At 41.8% G+C, this 22,379-nt stretch overlaps 1 protein-coding gene across 1 annotated transcript; it reads left to right on the forward strand.

Annotated features, from left to right (window-relative positions):
- mpp1 (MAGUK p55 scaffold protein 1) lies at nucleotides 1–16,687 on the forward strand. Its single transcript, XM_063184727.1, has 12 exons — nucleotides 1–958; nucleotides 4,538–4,654; nucleotides 5,128–5,206; nucleotides 5,704–5,789; nucleotides 7,278–7,346; nucleotides 9,062–9,258; nucleotides 9,857–9,963; nucleotides 10,781–10,861; nucleotides 11,062–11,142; nucleotides 11,904–12,106; nucleotides 14,445–14,516; nucleotides 15,401–16,687. Exons 1-12 carry the CDS (start codon nucleotides 836–838, stop codon nucleotides 15,575–15,577), a joined length of 1,392 nt encoding a protein of 463 aa, XP_063040797.1. The 5' UTR covers nucleotides 1–835; the 3' UTR covers nucleotides 15,578–16,687.
- The last annotated feature ends 5,692 nt before the right edge of the window (nucleotides 16,688–22,379 follow it).

The following is a 22,379-nucleotide window of genomic DNA, read 5'->3' on the forward strand; positions in this document are numbered from 1 at the left end:
TGACAATCAGTAGGGCTATCACAATGTGTTTGGATCAGTAGCACTACCTACTCACTCAACTTCAAGTGACCTACAAGTTTGAGGTGTGTGACTTGGTGTTGCACAGAGGCTCTTGTTTACAAGTGTAGGTACTGGTTCAGGGGTTGTTTTTAGGCTTCATGTCAGACATCCTCCTTGGCACATAAGTAGAACAACCACTAGAGGTCGCTGGGAGGGAAATCACTGCGAAATTGTAGGCTGTTAACAACTGTCATGAACTCTTTGTGTAAAGCTCTCCCAATAGCCTATAGTTTGGTGTTGTCACTCACTTGTTCAGTCATTCAATTTTTCATAGACTGGTCAACTGAGTTGGTTACATCGATAGTTTTCTTTGGCGAAGGGGAATCCATTCAATGCTGTACTGTCCCTAATAGGCTATGTTATTGACCACAACTGGAATGAGCCAGCATTTATACTCCTGTTTAAGCGCATGAGACAATTGAACGCCATTGGACACTCCAACCTATAGCTTGCTTTGTAGTTATTAATAGGAGCTGGAATATCTCATTGCCTATTTCTGGGGTTGTTGTGCTCGAAAAGAAGCGCAGTTTACGCTTTGGGAACTCACTCCGCCTCTAACGGAAGGTTATTTGCTTTGTCAGCTTATGACTAACATTACCACTAGGAGCCTAGCGCGTCAGACCTGGATCTCGCACTTTAACCGGTGAAGGGACTCTTTAATCGCTGCCTTTTTATCGCCCCTTTGCACCAACCAGACGATTCTTATCCAGTGTCCTTCGGACTCTGAGCAAGGGCATCTTGGGTTCGGTGTCCCCTCCCTCTGCAAGCGGTAAAGATGACACTAAAGTCCAACAAAAATGACCCCGCTGTCATATTCGAGCAGGTAAACAGCGTTCGAACAGCTCTGTCTGATCTCTATCTGGAACAACTGCTGCAGAATAAGCCACGGACAGAGAAGGTAAGCGGTTTTCAGTCACGGTACAGATGAATATTCTTCATATCCCCATACACATCACGTAGATCCCCTTGTATGTATGTCGACTATTGTTTATGAAAGGCAGCTGCAAGCCTGATGTAGCATTATACAGACTGCTACTTCCGCTACTTCTGTTTTGAAACCCGATCTGCAATGCACTGGCCACCGCTGGTATTGCCTGGATAGATCTGCTTTAGCCTACAGTGGCGAGCAGTGATGCAGAATTGCTTATTTATAAGGTTGCGCTGCGTTTGTTATTCGGTATTTCTTACGCGCCCTACTGTCAAATCACCTGTAGGGTGTATAACTATTTGCTTGATGTGGTGGTTATTATTCTAGGCCTACATGGAACACGACGCGTCATACGCCAGTGTGCGCGCTGTTTTATCATCATCATTATTATTGGAAATAATAACATAAGCCCAACGGTTTGATTCGACCCCAGTGGTTCTCATATGAGCTGTTTGCGACAGTATCTTATCACATGCCGCTGCCAGTGGCTTGTGCCGGTGAAACTAGCCCTTATCCTACCCGTGGCTTAGTAGGCAGCCACACAGTTGCGCACAGATTTGCAGACGCAGCTAAAAGCGAAGATGGGGAAGTCCTGGGTCACTTGTTTCCAACAGGCCTACTCGTCCTTATGGAAAGGGCCATTTCCCTCTTCACTAAACAACTGCACTCTTATTTTGTGCGCAGGCTGTTTCCAAATAATGCTTTAGTCATAACCTATTATTTATTCGTATGGCCTTTACTTTCTGAACAAATCAATGAGTGGGTGGTGTGAGGGTAATTTAGGCCAAGAAGGGACTATAACATTCATAACCACACCTCACATTGTCCACTCTAAAACACACACACACACACGCACACGCACACGCACACACACACAATGTAGTCTTCACCTTTCACCTATACACACAATAATGATGTTCTGGCCTGTGACTCTTTCCATAACTCTGTACTTGTCAAGCATATCCAATAATATGCATTAGGCAGGCATGACTATTCATTTCAGACAAATGTCATTTCATGTCAACCTACAGGAGCTCCAAGTCAGCTTTCAGATCTCAAAACTAGCCCAGTCTCAAATGTCCTTCTACTGTAATAGTGAGTTACCAGCAGGGCAGAGAAGACGGTGGCCTTTTGAGAGCAATATGCAACACCAATCCTTCATGGCACCCAGGAGACCATAATCAAAGAGAGTTACAGCCCACAGTTAAAAAAAAAACCCACCCTGCTCTGTCTCCCCTCCCGGGAATCACACACCGTAGAATCGACACAAGCAACAAATGTATTCAAGCCCTATTCACTATTCATATAGGCCTAAAAGTCTGCTGCTCTGAAGTGGCGAAGCTGTCCCAGTCTTGCCCATTCTAATAGATTCGTTTAGCTGACACTTGGTATTTTCCGGAAGGTGTGCGTTGATACATAATTCAGGGTCACCAGTTTTTAACACCTCTGTGAAAGGTTTTCCTGCTGTCTCTGCAATATTTCTTCCTGTGTGTAAATGGCTTGCCCACACTGGGAAGGACCACGAGCATCATAACGGAAAGGGCTTTTTTAAGAAACAAGAGTTCTACTGATTATAAATGACAAAATAACTCTAATGATATTTGGTGCAAATAGTATGTTTGGCCCAAAATGAGAAAGCAGAGCCTTTAACTTGGCTGGGTTTGGATCACGGGGGTCATGCTATCCTGCTGTCATGCTGTGTTAACACCTGCTAAGAGATTAATCACAGCAAGGGAAATATTACCATTCCTCTACCTACAGTCCTTCCCCTACCACTTAACTGTTAAGACGCCTACCTTGTCAACAAACACCTACCACCTTGACTCGGTCCACTGAAAAGATAAAGATTTTGTTGGGTTTTTTTTTAAAAAGAAATTTGTATGCCACTTTTATGACAGAGACAGTGAAGAGTGACAGGAAATTAGTGGGGAGAGAGAGACGGGGACGACTCAGCAAACCAGTGTAACAGTAGAGTTCCCAGCCGTTGAGGCACGTCTGGGCCAGATTTTGCATTTTTAATGTAATTTCACTTAGACCTAATTCAAAATGTTTTTTTTTTCATTTCAAATTGCACAAGACAGTCTTTCCAATGATGATTGTGATGTGTCTGATGCCAACTAAGCCCCCAACACCTTGACTAAACAAAAATTCAGCGGGAAATTACTGACCTATGGACCAGTAAATCAGCTTGGAATGAAGATGGTTGAGATTTATATAACCTACGTACTGTAGTTGTTATTTAAGTGGTGAATTCATGTTGAACATATTATGCGCTGGACTCTAGCCACCATCGGCCTGTGTCAACAGTTTATTTCTCATATACATCAAAAAAGTTTTTAAAAAATGGGGGAATTGACTGGGGAAGTGAAGGGATGAATTCATATTGCACATATTGTACTTCTATTTTGAAAAAAAATCCCTGCACAAGATTTTTTTTCCCTTGTGTGCTTAAAAGAGTTCCTCAGTCACTATAAAGGCAGAGGAGAGGGAAAGCCTGATGTTGTTTTGCTGTGAAACCATGTCCTGCCCCGTGGGCCTGTGAGCAAGAGCTCAGAGATAGCTGTGTGCATGTGTTCAGACACGTTTACGTCATGTTCTGTCCGGCACATGGCTGAGAACCCCAGTATTACTCATTCACTGATGCAGTTAATCTTAACTCAACTGACTCAGGTCTCCAGTTTCAAAAAAAAGAAGAAGAAAAGAGCAGCAGTAGATCGGGCCGCTGTGGTTTTTATCCGTGTGTGTAGAGCAAGGACTTTTTTTTAGCTTATGCTAACACATTTCTGTTCTCAAGTACGTACGTGCGTGTTTATTAACTAGCAAAAATCAGCTGGCCATTAGCATATTTTTGTCACTGCTTCTCTTTTCCCCTCATCTGACTGACCAAGACGCTGACTACAGGCATTCCTCTAGCACGTTTTCACTTAATATGGAAGGTCCGAGTGTCTTTTTTTAAAGAAGAGAAGCATCTCAGACAACGTCTCTTGTTTTTTGTAATAGAAGTACATTTAGAACCATCTTATGTATGCAGTGTTACACAAGCAGGAACACCAAACAACTAGGGTCAGACTAAAGCACAGGCTAGACATGGCTCAAGTGTACAGTAGGGCCCCCACCTGTCAGGGGGGCCCTGATTGGCCAAAGGAGGGACAAGTGAATTGCAGAATTGTGACAAGATGTGGAATTGAAACATTTATCTGCCATGTCCAGTAGAGTTTTAAATCTCCGGGGGTTTGAAACAACCCACAAACACACAGTGAGGGAGAGGGGAAAAAGGAAAACGGCATGATATTTTTATCCCTAGATCCCTTTTATTCTTTTCCCTAGATGTCCCTAGGAAGTCCAAAGAGTTCCTTAGAAGTCCAAAGAGTCAATATTTGTACATTGATTGCTGGGTTTTGGAGATTGACGGGGATAATTTTAGTTTCATGTCCTTTTTTGCCATATAAATAATTTCAATAACTCACTGGCAGTAGGCTAAGCAAATAAAAATAGACAACAATAATCAATCATTACTGTTTTTGTTGTTTTTGTTTTTTTCCCCCACAGGACACGATGCAGACGCTTGAGGGGAAAGCGTTTGCCAATGGCAGTGCGGCTTACCACAACGGGGGAGACTTTAACACGCGAGAAGTATCTTTCCAGAAGAACCCCTCTGAGCCAATGGTATGAATGACCTAGGGTTGTCGAAGTAGGGGGGTGGGGTCAGCTGGGCCTGAGTAACGAATTTCTCGAGTGTCTGAGTTTCTCGAAAGCATCGTTGCCATCCAGTTTGCAATTTAGTAGGTTGCCTATGTGAAATTGCGTCGCAACCAACTAAGTTGTTAAATTAGCAATGACTGTTGAAAAACGCACCCCAGGTTTGTTTAACTGTTGAATTAACGTTTAGCATATTTTTTTACAGCTCCAACTACAAAGTTGACTTTTCTCAAAGACAAAGTAATAGACATAGACATAGTAATTCACCTCCACATGTCTCTGGCACAACACTTACAAAAAGTTGAACTTTACACTGTTTAGAGCATGTTTGGCTTTGCTGTGTCCTTTAACATTAAATTGCAATTGGACCATATATTCTCAGAATAACACTGCATTTCTTATGTGTAATTTCTCAACCTATTATTACCTTGTGTCCTCAGGGAGTGACTTTGAGGGTGAATGAGAAGCAGAGATGTACGGTGGCCAGAATATTGCGCGGCGGAATGATACACCGGCAAGGTAAGCATGCGACTGCAGTTACAGGGTTATTGGTTACTTTTGATCAAATGAATGTCGTATTTATTGATCTAGGCTGTATTATTATATGTATTTTTATATAACCCTATTAGAGGATGTTGTTGGTGATGCTATCTGCAACTGTTTATGCTTGTGCGAGTGTCTGTGCACATGTGTGCATGCGTGCGTGGTGTTAAATATTACATACTTACATTTGGTTGGTTATTATTCTGTCTGTGAAAACATATTTGCATTATGGGCGATTCAATTGGTCTGTCTCCCTGATCTCTCTGATTAAATCAGGAAAAAGAATGTTTCATTTTAAACACACATATACACAAATTAAGGCCATTTGTACCGCCTTTGTACCGGTGACGACATTCGCAATTTATGCTTTTCTATTATCCATGTAATGACGATGGTCGCTCCATGAAAGCGATTTCTAGGAATGATGACATTTGCAATTTATGTGTGTCTCCCCCCCCATCCTCCCCATTCAGGGTCGCTACACGAGGGCGATGAAATTGCCGAGATTAATGGAGAGAGCGTAGCCAACCAGACTGTTGACCAGCTACAGAAGATTTTGGTATGGTATTCTGGCCTTGCCGTCAGGGTTTTTATTCCCATCAGACAACTCGTCCATGATTGGTGGTTCACCATGAGGGACAGGCATCACCCATCACACACCATACTGTTTGAGGAGCTTGAAGTTGATAACTTATTGTTGTTGTGAAGTTATTAAGTTAGGGCAATGTAGTTACTAATTATTATTATGTTGGAATGTCATTCTTAACCAATACTAAATATGATGTTACTGTATGTGATATGTGATGCACAAACCTATTCCTATTCCTAAACCCTGATTATCCATACATAAATTGCTAGTGAAGGGCTTACACACACAGCCCCAACCACACTGGAAAACAAAATTCGTCTGGCCTTTGTTATATTGCCTAAATGTATCCTTATCCCTAAACCCTGATCACCGAGTTGCCTCGTGAATAGTCAAGGACCTACCCCAACCACCAAGCAAAAAAGAAAAAAAAAATGCAGTCTCTCGTATTGACCAAATCTATCCTCATTCCTAAACCCAACCATCCTGTAAACCATCCTGTAAAACCATCACCTCCAGTCCAACCATCCTGTAAAAAAAAGAACAGGCAATTTGCAGCCTGCAGCGGTCTGGGTCTGGGTGCAGTCTTGGGCCATTTGTCTCCTCTCTGCTATTTAACGCAGCCTCTCAGCGCCCCTCTGTGATCTTTACTGCGTCTTCATTTGCAGCGACAAGTCCTCAAGTGGTGTTAAACATCATTGTGTCTGGTTTCATTTGTGAACATTCAGATCTTTCCCCTTACTGTAACGACACCAGTGCTTTGTTACGTGTTCAATGGTGGTGTGAAAAAATATATTTTGAATGGCAGTGGAGGGTAAAAAATTGGACAGAAATGTGTGTCATCGCTTAATGCAAGGATGTCAAACTCAGGCCCAGGGGCCAAATCTGGCACGCAGAATCATTTTATTCGGCCCGTGAGATAATTTCAAATGTGTATTACAGTTGTACATGAAATTTCGTAAGTCACAGGAATGTGAGTAGGCCCGCGCACGTACCCGGTACGTGGATGCACTTTTTTTTTTTTTTAAGTCAGTTGTTCGCCTGTGACTTCATACTAGATTTTTATTTTGGCCTTCAGTCAATTTGAGTTTGACACCCCTGGCTTAATGAAATTACTTAATTTTGCTTGTTCTGGTCCTCTACTGAATGATTAGAGCCCTCTCAAACCATGCTATTGACTTAGTATACGGCTATTAGTATACCATTACACTATAAGTGTTATTAGCATAGTAATATAGTATCTGATACATTGATATGTAACTAAATAATACATCGAACATAAGTAAAAATGCAAAAAAGGGTGGACTTTTCCTTTAAGCTAATGGCGATACCTTATCTAAGAGAGAGAGAGAGAGAGAGAGAGAGAGAGAGAGAAAGAGAGAGAGATTGTTGGAAAGCTCAATGTTTTATTATGAAAATTAAGAAAAATAAATGTTTTGTGTATGTTTTCTTTTTCTGCAGAAAGACACAAATGGAACTGTTAAGCTCAAGGTCATTCAGAAACAGCCAAGCCGCTCCCTTCCCTGTGAGGTAAGTAAGCCACCCGAAAGACAAATCGCTTATTTTTGCCGACTTTGGCACCTTCTTTGGTCAATACCGGTATTAGCAAAAAGAAAGGAGGTATCTTTCATCTTGCATTCCTTGAGTGTATTAAATGTTTTCATCTTGAAGGATGCCAAGCCAGACTAAATGGACTCCATTAAGAGCATTATTACTGTATATCCCATATTGATACTTCAGCTTTTTGCATTTAACTCTCACAAGTGATAGAAAACACTGTATTATGGGCCAACAAGACACAGATGATTTATTGTCTGTAATTAGTCTTTTACTGTGGCTATGTTTTTTTACTTCAGTTACCTGTTTGTTTGAGCAAAATCTTTAGGACAGCATGAAAAACGACAGTATGAAAAGATGAAGTATCTGGAATTGACTTCGGGACAGAATTGAACCTGGCTCCCCAGATTATTTTGTTACTCTTTAATGAAAGCTGCTGCAGCACACTTATTTCTGTTACGTTTATTCACATTTATTTACAGGAGGTCATGCATCCTTATCAGTGTCCATGTGCCACCTGCTCTCTCAAAGTAACTTTCACTGTCCAGTAATTTGGATTACATCATTAATTCGTTCCCAACCTATTAAAGACTACTTGGCTTGTATTATTGGACTTTCTGTATTATGTGACATTGCATTATTTGACTCAGTTTGGGACACCTTGTAATTTACTGAAGCATCATTTCCATACAATCCATCAAGTCATCTGTCACAAAGTAACTTTCAATCTCCAGTAATTTGGATTATGTAATTCATTACCTTTCCAGATGTAGTTTAGGAGGGCACAGTTCGAATATGATCAGCAGTCATGAAATGACTCCCCCCATAATTTGGATTACGCAATTGTTTTGTTTCTCACTTTCACAATGTGCACGTTACACCACCTAGGTTGAACCTGTAGGTTAAGCAATCAATATGCATAGTAAATAGTAGTCCATGTAATCCGGGTTGCTTTAACACACAGGTTAGATATGGCTGCAGGTCCCGGGACATCTTAATCCAGCCCTGCCTGTAATATACTATAATACACTAATATACCCTTTATCCTAACCAACCATTGAGAGTAAATAGAATGGAGGCCAAAATTCTATTTCATTGTTGAAGCCAAGTTGGAGCCAAGGTTGGACCCAAAAAGACCAAAAAATGGCCAAATCCCATTCATTCCTATGAGAGACATAAAACCCTGTATCTCCCTTAAATGCCACTCCAGGGGGATCCTTTTTCGCTCAACTAGTAGGTCCCCTTGCTCTCCAACTTACCAGGGTGGTGATTTTTTTGTGGTGATGTTTTATTTTAGAGAGATATTAAAAGTTAAATTGACCAATGAGCATCAGAACATAGATTGATTGACCGTTAGAAGTCTTGTTGTTGTCCAATCAGCACCTGCGTTTGGCGTTGCTAAGGTGGAATGTAAGTTGGAATGTTCCCAAATCTGGCTTCAAAGCGTTGAATGGCAAATAGCGTTGATTTGGCGTCCATTCTATTTACTGTCAATGTAACCAAAAGTAGTTCCCATATGTAATACACACAACAGTCGTTAATTATTGTTCCCTCCCCACAGATGTACGTATATGTGGGAGGCGCAGTTCGATTACAATCATCTGTCACAAACTAACTATTCTAACAATAACTTCCGCCATCCCAGTAATTTGGATTACGAAATCAAGCATCATTCCCTTCCCCCATAGATGTATATGAGGGCGCAGTTTGACTACGATCCCTCCCAGGACGACCTCATCCCGTGCAAGGAGGCGGGGCTTAAGTTCAAGACGGGCGACATTATCCACATCGAGGACAAGAAGGACCCCAATTGGTGGCAGGGCAGAGTGGAGAGCTCCGAGACCGACTACGCCGGACTCGTCCCCTCCCCCGAACTGCAGGAGTGGTAAGGGGTGTGCCCGCAGGGGTGTTATACAGGGGGGGAAAGTGTGACTGAGTTACCAGGGCCCCATCTATATAGGGGGCCCACACAGTGCATGATTATGTAGGGTCCATTGTAGCTGATTGTACACATACACACGACTTGCAAATGGCCTGTTGAAAGCTGCCTGTCTTTTGTGTCTGTTGAGATGTCTGTCTCTCTGTTTGTGTGTGTGTGTGTGTGCGTGTGCGTGCGTGCGTGCATGCTTCTGAGTGTGAACACAGGGATGCACAATGTACTGGTACTGGCGAATGAGACAGAGAAAGAGACAGAGAGAAGACCCAAAGATTGATGAGTCGGGTCCTGACAAGGCTATTGACTTGTGTAATTAGCTGTCTTTGAAACAGTCCCATTGTGGTTTGGCTGGCAACTGCCCTTCATACACACACACACACACACACACACACACACACACACACACACACACACACACACACACACACACACACACACACACACACACACACACACACACACACACACACACACACACACACACACACACACCTCCATCAGACTGACTGTGAAGCGTAAAGCGTCTGTTTGAAACTTTCTCTGACAGGCGCGTCGCAAGCAAAAGCAAAAAAGACGGGGAGGGCAGCCAGAGCTGCAGCCCCTTTGGCAAGAAGAAGAAATGTAAAGACAAGTACCTGGCCAAGCACAGCTCAGGTAAGATGGCGGCCTGTACCCAACCCCATCTCTCTCTCTCTCCCACTTATAGTTCAATTAGAGGTGCATTGTGTAGTTTTAGCAGTTTCTTTTTTGAGTTCATACTGCTTATTCACAAATGTTACCTTTTTTCATGAATACTGACCACCACCATCTAATTCTACGTATTCATTATGGTTGGGAAAAATGCATCGTTTATACATGAAAAGGTGGATCTTCTCCATGTCCACCATTTTGAATTTCCAGAAATAGTTGCAAAACCCACTGTACCCACTATACCTAATATTTACTGTAGTAGTAAATATTAGTTTATTATTTAATAAATATTCATGAAAAGATCAAATTTGGCAATCGGCAGCACAGTTTCAATGAGCAGCATAGTTGCTATACCTAATCTGGCCACCATCCTACACAATGCACCTTTAAATATAGTGCAGCAAAGAAAGAAACACAGTGTGCAGACAGACTTATTGTTTCCTTTATGCTACTGTTTTCTGGCTCCTGCAAAGTTCATTCGGATGTGCGCACTGCGCACCCTACCAAAAAACAACGTGCTGCATATCATTCAAATGGTCTTGCCATTTCTAACTTCTGACAATTGTATTGCTAGTGGATTTACTGTCGCATTGAATTTGGATGCGATCACCGTTTTTTATTACATATGAATAAATGTTTGTTTGTATTTATCGATGTGTGTTTAGTGTTCATTTTGTGGACTCCTCTCGACATTTGTCGTGGGGTGTGCAGTTTCAGATGAACACTTTAGTGTGGAGCAATCTTTTTAGAAACTTTTTATATTTTGTTTTGCTTTTGACAGTTTTTGACCAGCTTGACGTCATTTCCTATGAGGAGGTGGTTCGTCTTCCAGCGTGCGCTAGAAAGACACTTATTCTCATAGGTAAGAGGATGAGCCAGGGGTAACAAACACTGCTTGAGATATTTATGCATTTAAATGATGCACTTATTTATTTGTTCATTTAGTAACATTCGATTTAAAGTATACATTTTGTAGAAACTACAAATGTATTATTTATTTAAAACATGTTTTACAACATTTCGAACATCACGCTGACTGTTGTGCTCTGTCTGGTTTCAAAGGTGCTGCAGGTGTTGGTCGGAGTCACATCAAAAGTTCATTGCTGCTAAAATATCCAGACAAGTTTGCTTACCCAGCCCCACGTAAGCACTTCTCACTTCTGTCACAATCACCCTGAATTGACTGTACAACATGTTACTGCATGAATGCAACATTGTGTGCTTAAACTGTACATCTCTTTAAGATAACATTGCTCTTAGCTCCCTCCCTCCGTGTCCAGAGTGTCTTACAGTTACTTCAGTAAAGGGGGAGTCATCCTGCACCTACTGTATATTGGATTAAATTTCAGCTATGAAATAGTATATGATATTTCTATGTATAAATGAGGGTGCAGAGAGGAACTGTTTGTTAACTACCTACTGGTGCAGGATTCAAACCTCCTACCTGCAATTCCAAGATCGACTTCCTAACTACAATAAAAGCACAGATTAGGATGAGGATTACAACGTGGCATTATATTAAGTGTAGCCATATCATGTTCACCGTTCCAACAGTGGAATGTCAGAATAGTGGCTGACAAGATTTTATTACCATAGTGCTACACTACTTTGACATTACACAGTGCCTTTAGTAATGCATAACGACTTGGTCCTTGCCATTCTGTATACAGCCAATTTATATCAGGGGCCATGTCCTAATGGTTTAAGTACATCACAGGCAGTCCTGGCCAAATAGTTTAGAAGTTGGATCAGACGGTTGCTGGTTTTAATTCCATCCATGGCTGAAGTGCTCTTGAGCAAGGGCACCTAACCTCACAACTGTAAGGTTATGTACAGTTGGCTAACTGTTACATATTTTCTGACTATACTGTACTACACCTATTGCCCTATTATCATTCAATCAGATACAACTAGACCACCAAAGAAGGACGAGGAGAACGGGAAGGAGTACTTCTTCATCTCCAGCGACGACATGACCAAGTGCATCGTGCAAAATGAGCTGCTGGAGTACGGCAGCTTTCAGGGAAACATGTACGGCACAAAGTTCGAGACCATCCAGAAGATCCACCAAGAAGGCAAAATTGCACTCCTCGACGTCGAGCCACAGGTATTTGAACTTTTTCCAAGTCTTAGGTTTTTCTTTTGTGTCCGACACGTTACGGTTTTATCCTTTACCTGACATGTTTCGACGGTATGACTTAGACGGATAATCAGGCACCTCAGATGTAAGGTAATGGATAAAATTTGTACGTGTCTGAAACACAAAAACACAAGACTTGATTCAATAGGAACAAAGACTGAGTTAAAGTCCACACATCCAAATGTCTGACCTGGGAGTAGGACAAGCAAATGATCAGATAAAAAAGAGAAAAAAGACGTCTGAAGAAGGGTGAATACCCGAAACGTCACGGAAAAATAAATTAACAAATGGGAGCATAAAAACCCTGGTTGAAGCTGACTTTTTTCTCTTTTTATTTGATTTAATAGTAAGACATAATGAATATCTAGTGTAACTTTTTTAGCTGACCTTTGGAGAAAAAAGTGAACAGAACAGCAAAGTGCTGTGAGTGTGATAACTTAAAAAAAAAGGACATATTTCAAGTTGTGGTATTTTCATTGGAGGCGTATGCAGTTTAGGACTCTGAATGCAGAATAGAACATCTGCAATAAATTGAGGTTATAACTTAAAGATGAACTTTCAGCAGAGGCTGTGCAAAATGCCAGTGCTGTAAGGGCAGTTCTGCAAGTAAAAAAAGGGAGTTGTGAGTGTGTTAAGTAATGAATCTTACATGTGCTATTGGAAAGGCGTTAGGTGTTATACCTCTAGTCGGGCCTGGCCATGACTGGTTATGTACTTGTATTCAAATGAATTTTAAATGGGGAAAAACCTTCTGTCAAAATCCCTTGGGGGATGGAGACTCCCTAATAGCACAAATAGACCGGACGCAACTGGAGGAACTCCAACGATGGAAGTAATTGACTCTGTGTTGAGTCGCTGACGACAGAAGAGACAAAAGCGATTTGGGCGACGAGAGGCAGTTCAAATTCTTGCATTTTGCTTTTTAACGGGCATACTCTGTTGCTTCTATCGCTAGTACCGCTCTTGATACACAGTCCAGCTGTTCTTTGTCGCTTAATCTTGCCGCCACCAGTGTGTTCGCCTGGTAATCGCTTGATGAGAAAAAAGAGCCGCAAGTCCCTCTTTGCCCACAGCCCCCAAATACCTTGTAACGGCCCTGCATGGCTCACTAGATTTCACTTCACTGTAGGTTTAAAACGGCCCTGCATGGCTCACTAGATTTCACTTCACTGTAGGTTTGAAACGGCCCTGCATGGCTCACTAGATTTAGCTTCACCGTAGGTTTGAAACGGCCCTGCATGGCTCACTAGATTTAGCTTCACTGTAGGTTTGAAACGGCCCTGCACGGCTCACTAGATTTCACTTCACCGTAGGTTTGAAACGGCCCTGCATGGCTCACTAGATTTCATTTCACTGTAGGTTTGAAACGGCCCTGCATGGCTCACTAGATTTCACTTCACTGTAGGTTTGAGCCTCCTGGCTGTTTGCGTGAGCCGCACAGCGCAGTGGAATGGGCCGCTTGCTACTACTCTGTCTCTGCTGTCAGATAAATCTCTGGCAGGCGTTCTGACTCTGCCCTGCCCTGACGATAGGGAGAGAGAGAAACTTGGTTGACGTTTCTGCCCTGCAGATATGCAGTTTTTAATGAAAAACGTCTCCTATCTTCAGCTCCACTTCACCTGATCCAATCATTTCTAAGTAATAACGCTTCTGTCGTTGGAAGTACATAGCAACCTGTTTTTTTGTGCAATCGGTGAGCACTGTCACAATTTTTTTATTGAAAGAATACCAAACGTAGACAATTAATACATTTCTGTTAATATACAATGAAGAAAACTATATTGATTGTGTTATATGCAGTCATAAATGAGGACTAAATATATTGTTAAATAATAACAATTAGTTATCACTGTTATCCCTGACATTTCTATATTTAAAAATGAAATAGTGTAAGGCCATTTTTAGTTTGTCTTTTAAATGTCACTGCAATTGCTTCAAGGGGACTTACTCTACCTATCTTTACCCCCTCAAAACAAAAACAGGCTTTTGCCTGGAATTGCATATTCTTAACATTTAAGCAATGGCGTCCTCCTCTTCCTTTGGAGAATTTTAACCCAATTCACACAGTGTATTAAGAGCTGCATTTCCTAAGTTCTTACTAACACAATGCGCACTGTTACACTCTCATGGCGTAAACACATTGCAATCACTTTATTCAATCAAAATAGTGATAATTGCCAGTGTATGATAATTATACCAAATGAGATTTGCAAATGGTTTCATCATTCATTTGACAGTGTTGCTTGTGAACCAAAAGTGGAGATGCTTGCACAAACTAAGATGAATTATTGTCTTTGATTCACAGACTCTGAAACTTCTGAGAACTCCCGACAATGCCCCTCTTGTGGTGTTCATTGCACCAACTGACGTAAACCAGGTACCATCATTTCTTCTCTCCTTACAAAGAAAAAGTATTTTAACGAAAAACCCTGACAATACCACAAAACGTAGAGCCTTAAAACATCTTATTCATCTAAGTTTAGTTGTAAGCAAATGGACTGGGGTTTTTTGTAACTTGGGAATTCACAGCTTCAAACGCCAATAAAACTCCACTTGCTTTCAGCTCATCTCTTTTGACTAACATTCCAGAACCGTCATGTGACTTCTGTGATGGTTCCTCATTTTAGACGACTTCTATAAGACACTCGCTGTCTTTTTTCTTGCTTTTGTGAGCGTTTGCACATGACTTAAGCCCCCCTCTTGCCCTACAGTTGGTAAACTACATATGTATTTCTGTCTGAAACATTCCACATGTATTTGTAACCCTCTAGGGGGGCAAGTGGGGTATGTTTGGGTCTTAGGGTCTGTGACCTTGTTTTCTGAGGCCTTGTATAAAAATAAGCAGATAGTATTTTTGAAAGTGAATATTTTGTATACCTTTACATATGAGCATGGCATGTGGAATGTGTTAAGAAGAAAACATTGTGACTGGTGCATTTTAAGTTGCTAAAACACATTTTTGTAAACTTAAGTTTTAAGAGGAGATTTCTAAAACTGTTTCTGTATAAACAAAAGGCCCAAAATGCATGTGTTTTCAAAGATCATCCATATGTGTAAACAGGGTGTAGCCCCTTAACACACGCCGTTCCACCACTGGACCGTCACTGAAAGCACTTAACTACCATAGTACTACACCACTATAACAGTGCACAGTGCCTTTATGTACTAACACAATACAACATGGTCATTGCCATTCTTGCAACAGCTGATTTATAACAGGGGCCGTGATTTTAAATCTGTCTGCTTCCGCACCTTTCCCAGTCCGACGCTGTGAAAGCCATCCAGAAGGAGTCGGACGACATCCTGACTACCTACAAGCACTTCTTCGACCTGGTGCTGGTGAACAACGACGTGGACGAGAGCGTGAAGGCGGTGGAGGAAGCCATCGAGTCAGCAAGCAACACCCCACAGTGGGTGCCTGTCTCCTGGGTGTACTGAGGCAGAGGCTGAGAGGGAGGGAGGGATGGCGGGAGGGCTGTTGTTACTCCTCTTCTTCGGAGTCAGCAGAGCGTACTATGTACCGTACTGTCCGTACCGTACCACACCACACCACACCACGCACCACCACAGCACAACAGACACCTGATCTGAACTGTGTCTCAGACACACACACACATGCGCACAGACACATATGCACATGCACATGCGCGGGCGCGCTCACGCGTACACACACACACACACACACACACACACACACACACACACACACACACACACACACACACACACACACACACACACACACACACACACACACACACACACACACACAAGCTACACGTCATAAGCCATAACTCATCAAAGGTAGGCATTCTGGATTCGGAAAGTTAAATGTCATTGCCGCAGATTTGCTCTGGTTATTTATTTCCCTCAACACACTGATCTCTATGAACTTCTAACAAAAAGGCTTCTCAGCAAGGTAAATGAGCTGATTGATGATTGGAATGTGTCTCTGTCGAGACAACAGATAGGAGAACGTGTGGCAAGACTTTTCCTTTCTCGAGTCCGCGTGTCTACCTTTGGAACCGAACACTCCTCGTTAGCACTCCTGGTGGTCGTCAAGACCGGTATCATTTTTCGGGAGGAGAATTTGCCAAGCCAAACGTTAGCATTGCGCTCACTCAATAGCTCAAAGAGATTATACAACAAAAATGTAAACAATGTGCAGGGAAATAAAAACTGTTAAGGCAGGATACAGGATACATATATGGTATATCATTTAGTTATATAACATTACACAGCAATATACTATATATATATGAATTGTTTTTCTTTATATTTGCTAAGGATTATAGTAGCGTCCTTTTTGTTTGTTTGTTTGTTTTAAATAAAAAAACATTTATTAAAGGTGGTGTAGCCAAGGGAAGAGATACTATGTCAGCACACTTGTAGCAATTGTCACCATGTCTGAATGCCATTTCTACAGCCATGCCTTGTGTCTTCCCCATCTGGCTCACTGTAAAACGTGCGAATGCTCCCTTATTGCTGGAATGGAATGGCCCTTAAAAGATTAAACGTCTCTCTTCTTATCTAAAACAGGACTTTGGACTGCTCTCTCACTGCTCTCAGTCTCAAACCACACAAGTCACATGAGCAATTAATTGCTTTGCACGCACACTTGATTACGCTTTATGGATGAGTAAAAGGAAGGCCGTGTTGCGTAGGGCTTTGTCCGCTACAGTAGTGGTAACATTTGATTTACAGCACATGGTTCTTGACCAGCATAGGGCCTACTATTAATATTGACCATCCAAGGCCATTACATATTATAGTGATGTGCAGTGAAGTGTTATTGCTTTCACACTACATTACTCTTTATTGTTTCGTCAATATAGTTGCCGCCATCAGATACAGTATATAGCCCGTTGAAATTCCCAAAACATTGAATGTCCTTCTCTAACAGCATTTATTACTAGTACACATGTTGACATTTGGGTGTATGCTTTTGACAGATGCTTTTAGTGCAGATATACTGGAGTGTATAACATCGCTGTTTGGCAGAAACTTTGTTGTACCAGTTTTTACAAAATGTTATTGATATTCTGATATATTGTATACAGTAGTTTGATATATTTATAATGATACATATTTATATTGATTTAATTTATATGCAATGTGGCAATGGGTAGATGAGATTTACAAATATTGAATATCAACTTTTAATCATGCTCTGTGTATTTATTTAGAAAATAGTCAGTTTAAAGAAATGACATGACATGAAAACTACTGCATAGTGGGGTTACAGGGTTTCTGCAGGACATTGCCGATAAGCTAAATGGCGCGGAGGACAGCACTAAGAATCCAGTGTGTGTGAGAGAGACGAGTCTGCTTTCTCAATACTGCTTAGCTGGGAGTTTAGACCCAGACGCACGTCACATGTCTGACTTTGCTTGCCAAGAGAGCAGAAACAACTAGGAAGCACCCGGTCAGAGGTCCACAAAATCTGCATACAGCAGGATGTTTGTGCCACCCCCTCACACACTTACCCCCTACCACGCATCCACCCACTGCAGGGAGGGAAGACACATGTGCGTTATGCAAGTCAGCCATAAAAGTGTCCTTGGTAGACAATAGTCTAGTCTTTTCCACTGATAGGGCCATCTGGCTGGAACAGAGTGCAGGCAATGGCATGGAGTCTCTCTAACATGCATGGCCAGATCAAGACGTCACTGATCAATAGCCAATAAAAAAAAGATTTCTGCCGTAGGACACTGGGTTGCTACGCCGGCGACCCAGGCTTGATTCCAGCCCGGGTCATTTGCCGATCACTTCCCCATCTCTCTCTCCCCACTCATTTCCTGTCTCTACTCCACTGTCCTGTCAAAAGTAAAGGCAGAAAAGCCTTGAAAATATATGTTTAAAATGATTTCACATTTTAAAAATCTGAGGACATGAGGTAATTTTAGGAGATTAAGTCAAAATCTGAGTCTGATGAAGAGTGAATAGCTCGAAAAACATTCCCTGGGAAATGAAAAAAGCAAGAAAGGTATGATGACTTGTAACACAAACAGATAAGAAGGTAGAGGGGTAAGTAGCCTCTTACTGCAGATGGGGTCGCCGGCGGGCCTATTCACTATTTGCTGAAAATACTCAATTACATCATAACAACATTGTTATGACAGTGCCGAGAGCCTTAAGTAACAGATTAAGACATAGCCATTATAATTTTGGTGACAGTAAGGTTATAACATAGGTGCTGCGCTAAGGGGTTAATATTTACACAGGAAACGTGTAATAGTGTTATAATAGTGTTATAAGTAACAGTACTTGGAAAAAAATTCTTTCTGAATCTTCCCTAAAACAGATGGAAAACTGAAGGACTACTTTTAAGGAATATAAGTTACAATCTGCCGTGGTCTTAAAGTAATGGACATCAGTGATGTTGTACAAGAATAGATCACCAGAGGGAATACCTGTACTGGATTTGGAATCTTCATTGGAGTCTGGGTAGAGCAGTGTTTCTCAAACTTTTTCAGACCGAGGACCACTTTGTCCCCCCCAAAAAATCAGGGACCACCTGTCAACTGAATTGGCTGTTGATGGTTGCTAATTTGACACTGCTAATTTTGATGCAGATCACTTACTTTTTATTCACATTATAAGCCTGTCTTATTGTGTTGAAAACATGAAAATGTTACAAATAAAGCCTATTGCTAGCTTATCTTGGAAAAGTAGAAATCCCCTTGCGGACCACCTGAGCTCTGTCGCGGACCACCAGTGGTCCCCGGACCACACTTTGAGAATCACTGGGGTAGAGGAAAAGAAGAAGTGAGAGCCTGTTTCATGTGACATGGGGGGTAACCTTATAGTGTCATTTCCTCATAAATGGCCACAAGTGCACACACACGCAACTCACAAATAACAACCAGTCAGTCAATAGCAACAAATAGGCCTGTAGACCATTCTGTCCTCTACTTTCCATACCGTTCCAAAGGAACTTAGCAGAAAAGATCTGTGCCAAGATTTAAAAGGTGGCATGTTTAGCTTTCTATTTTTCATCCTTTTGTGTACTCTTGTTTTTTCTTAACGTCTATGTGCAGAGGATCTGTTATAACCTGTTTGTCAGCAAAATTGCAATGACCAAGTCTTTCTTAAGAGTCTGTTACTTAACGCTCGATCAATTTTGTTATGATGATAATTTAATCTTTTCAGAGAAGAGTGAAGAGGCCCGCCGGCGGGCCCATCTGCACAAGGAGGCTACTGAATATTTTTGCACACACTTATTTAACTGAAATTCATAACATGAGCAACTCCAATAAATGTGCTACATCAGCAGAAAGGCTATTGTCAGGAGAAACACGCTACACATGCAAAGTAGAAAACAGCACAACACCCACAACATTCCAGACATGTCTGACATGTTGTCGTGTTTCTTGTGAGTGTTGCGGTACCGTAGGCCTTCTAGTATTCCCTAGCCTTCTGGTATTTCCCTCTGGTAGGCCGTCTACTACATCCATCTTGGTATCCTCTTATGGTGAGTTGTGTAATAAAGTATCCCTCCCAATCACCATTCCCAATCTGCTGCTCCTAATACCATCTGTATCACTGTATCTTGCCAATTTCCTTCCATTATGAAGAAATTAGCCAAGTATCCTTGCCTGGTTATCACCAGACCTAATCACAAGTGAGATAAGGTCTCTCTCCCTACTCTAAATTTTGTAGAGGGTGTGTGGTTTACAATTGACAACGGCTGTTTATTGGGCATTACGAATGTGTATAATTTGGCATACGTAGCCCATAGCAAATCGTGTCAGTTGTATCTATTCAAACAAACTGCAGTCATCGCCTTTCCACGCCTCCTCGCTCTCTGATTGGAGGCACCGATCTTGCCCGTTCTCTGGGTACAGATTCCATGCTGTCTTTCAGATTGGAACGATTGTGCAAAGCTACATGGGATTTCCCAGGTTATTAGTATCCCATCTTTCCTCTATTCAAGAACAATAGCATTTTGATCCCATTGTACAGTATAATCACAAAATTTGTTTTAGTTTGGTTGGACCATGTGTGGTACAAGGTTCATTAGTTGCAAAATTAAAAAGATGACTTGCACCAGTATACAAGTAAAAGCTCATTTCCACCAGCAATCCTTGGGAAGGCGAGTCCTAATGGACCATGGATGCATTGTTTTTTATTTGTATTCAGGGCCGCTGTCAGCTTTGGTCAGACCAGGGACAAATCATCAGGGAGGCCCCACTACCTGATACAGATAATGTTATAAGGACCTCTTATCTGTCCCCCTTCCCTGGGCTCCTCTTTGTCCCCCCTGTCGGCTTCCCTTTCTGTATGTACATGTATACGTAGATACAGTATACTAACTATAATTTTTGGTAGCATCCCCATAGCCCCCCTGCCCTCATTGTTCCTGTGTAGGCGAGTGGGTGCTGCTTCAGCTGAGGTCATGAGTTGGTGTTGGTGTGACCCTCAATACGACCACTTCAGCACGGAGCCCCCATGATTCAGCAGCTACCCGTATGCTAGGCTGGCAATTTCTGTTTTTATGCACTGGGAAAGAGCCGCATCAGGAAACACTGGGGTTATGCTGTGTTGCTGTGTGTGTGTTGCTTTGTGTGTGTGTGTGTGTTGCTTTGTGTGTGTGTGTGTGTGTGTGTGTGTGTGTGTGTGTGTGTGTGTGTGTGTGTGTGTGTGTGTGTGTGTGTGTGTGTGTGTGTGTGTGTGTGTGTGTGTGTGTGTGTGTGTGTCTACCTAGATCCTGGATGATGCATTTATTTTCTTCATGAGTCTAATGAGCCAGTCAGCTTTGCGGAGTCCTGACAACAACCTCCCGTTCAAAAAAAAGCCAGCATCATTGTTTGCTTCTTTTTGTGTCATCATGTTTTTTTGAAGGTGTTTAACCTTGAATGGCCTTTATGCATTGTTTTAAAGAATTAAAATACATTAAACTAGGCTTTTAACCACAAGCTCATCATAAAAATTTTGCATCATGCAGATGCAGATGTCAACAACAACTGGTCGGCTCAGTGCTGCTGATTCAACGTTTTTATCTACTTTTGGACGTAAAGAGTAAAAATAAAGCCCTCTTGGCCTTGGCTGTGGCTCAAATGGCTAATGCAGCGTCATGCTGCCACAGGGACTCGGGTTTGATTCTGGCCCGAGGTCATTTCCCCGATCCCTCTCTCTCTCACTCACTTCCTGTCACACTGCCTTATCAAATAAAGGCATAAAACCCCTTAAAAATATATCTCATATAAAAAGTAAGTCATTTTCTTGGTCAACGCAACAACTTATTCATCTGTCTTTCATACGACACAAGTTCACAAAACATCAAAATGAATACAAAATGATACAATAATCTTGTTTCTTTCAAAACCTTCAAACTTTACTGCCATAGTTAAAAAATATAATGTTTACAGTTCACATTGCTTTGAATCAAAATTGATATACAATTGGCCTAGTAGATCACATACAATCAGGTTCAATACTTCAATCAAAGACTAAAAACCTCAGCTTCTTAGAACTTCTTAGAAGTGCAGAGAACTGCCGAGCAGCCAGAGGAGAAGGACATAAAAAAAACAATGTATGAGGTGTACTTGGGTTTATACAATCTTACAGAAGTATCGATTCAATGACTGAACTGATTGCATATTAAGATCAACTTTCATTCCTAAAATGCCACCTACTCAAATCCTATATGATTTTACAGGAGACACCACATAGTGAGCACACTGCCCGTTGTTTTCCCACAAACTACGTACAGCGTGTCCCCAAAGCCTATGTGATTTGACAGAGCACACCAACTGAACTGCACCCACAGCCTACTTAGAGTAGAGTAGAGTAACTTTATTGATTACTTGATTAGATAGGGCTCTTAGCATTGGTTGCATTGGTCGCCTAATCGATTAATCATGGCACGCAGCATTGGTTGCATCGTGCCCAAAACCTACAGTATTTGATTCAGCAAGGCACATAACATTGATTGCATTGAACCCAAAGCCTATGAGATTCACTAGGGCTCATAGCATTGGTGATATTGTATCCAAAGCGTACAGTATTTCATTCAGTAGGACACATAGCAAAGACTGCATTGTACCCAGAGCCTACTGTATTTGATTCAGAAAGGCACATAGCATAGTCTGCAACGTGCCCAAAGCCTATTTGATTCAGTGGGGCACGTAGCATAAGTTGCTGTCTACAGGACATCTGAGGCTATCACGGTGCTGGAGCTGCTTTGGTTATGGAGAGGAGAGGAGAGCAGAGGAGAGGAGACAAGAGGAGAGGAGAG

Source organism: Engraulis encrasicolus, chromosome 20 (assembly GCF_034702125.1).
Source record: "Engraulis encrasicolus isolate BLACKSEA-1 chromosome 20, IST_EnEncr_1.0, whole genome shotgun sequence".
Lineage (NCBI taxonomy): Eukaryota > Metazoa > Chordata > Actinopteri > Clupeiformes > Engraulidae > Engraulis > Engraulis encrasicolus.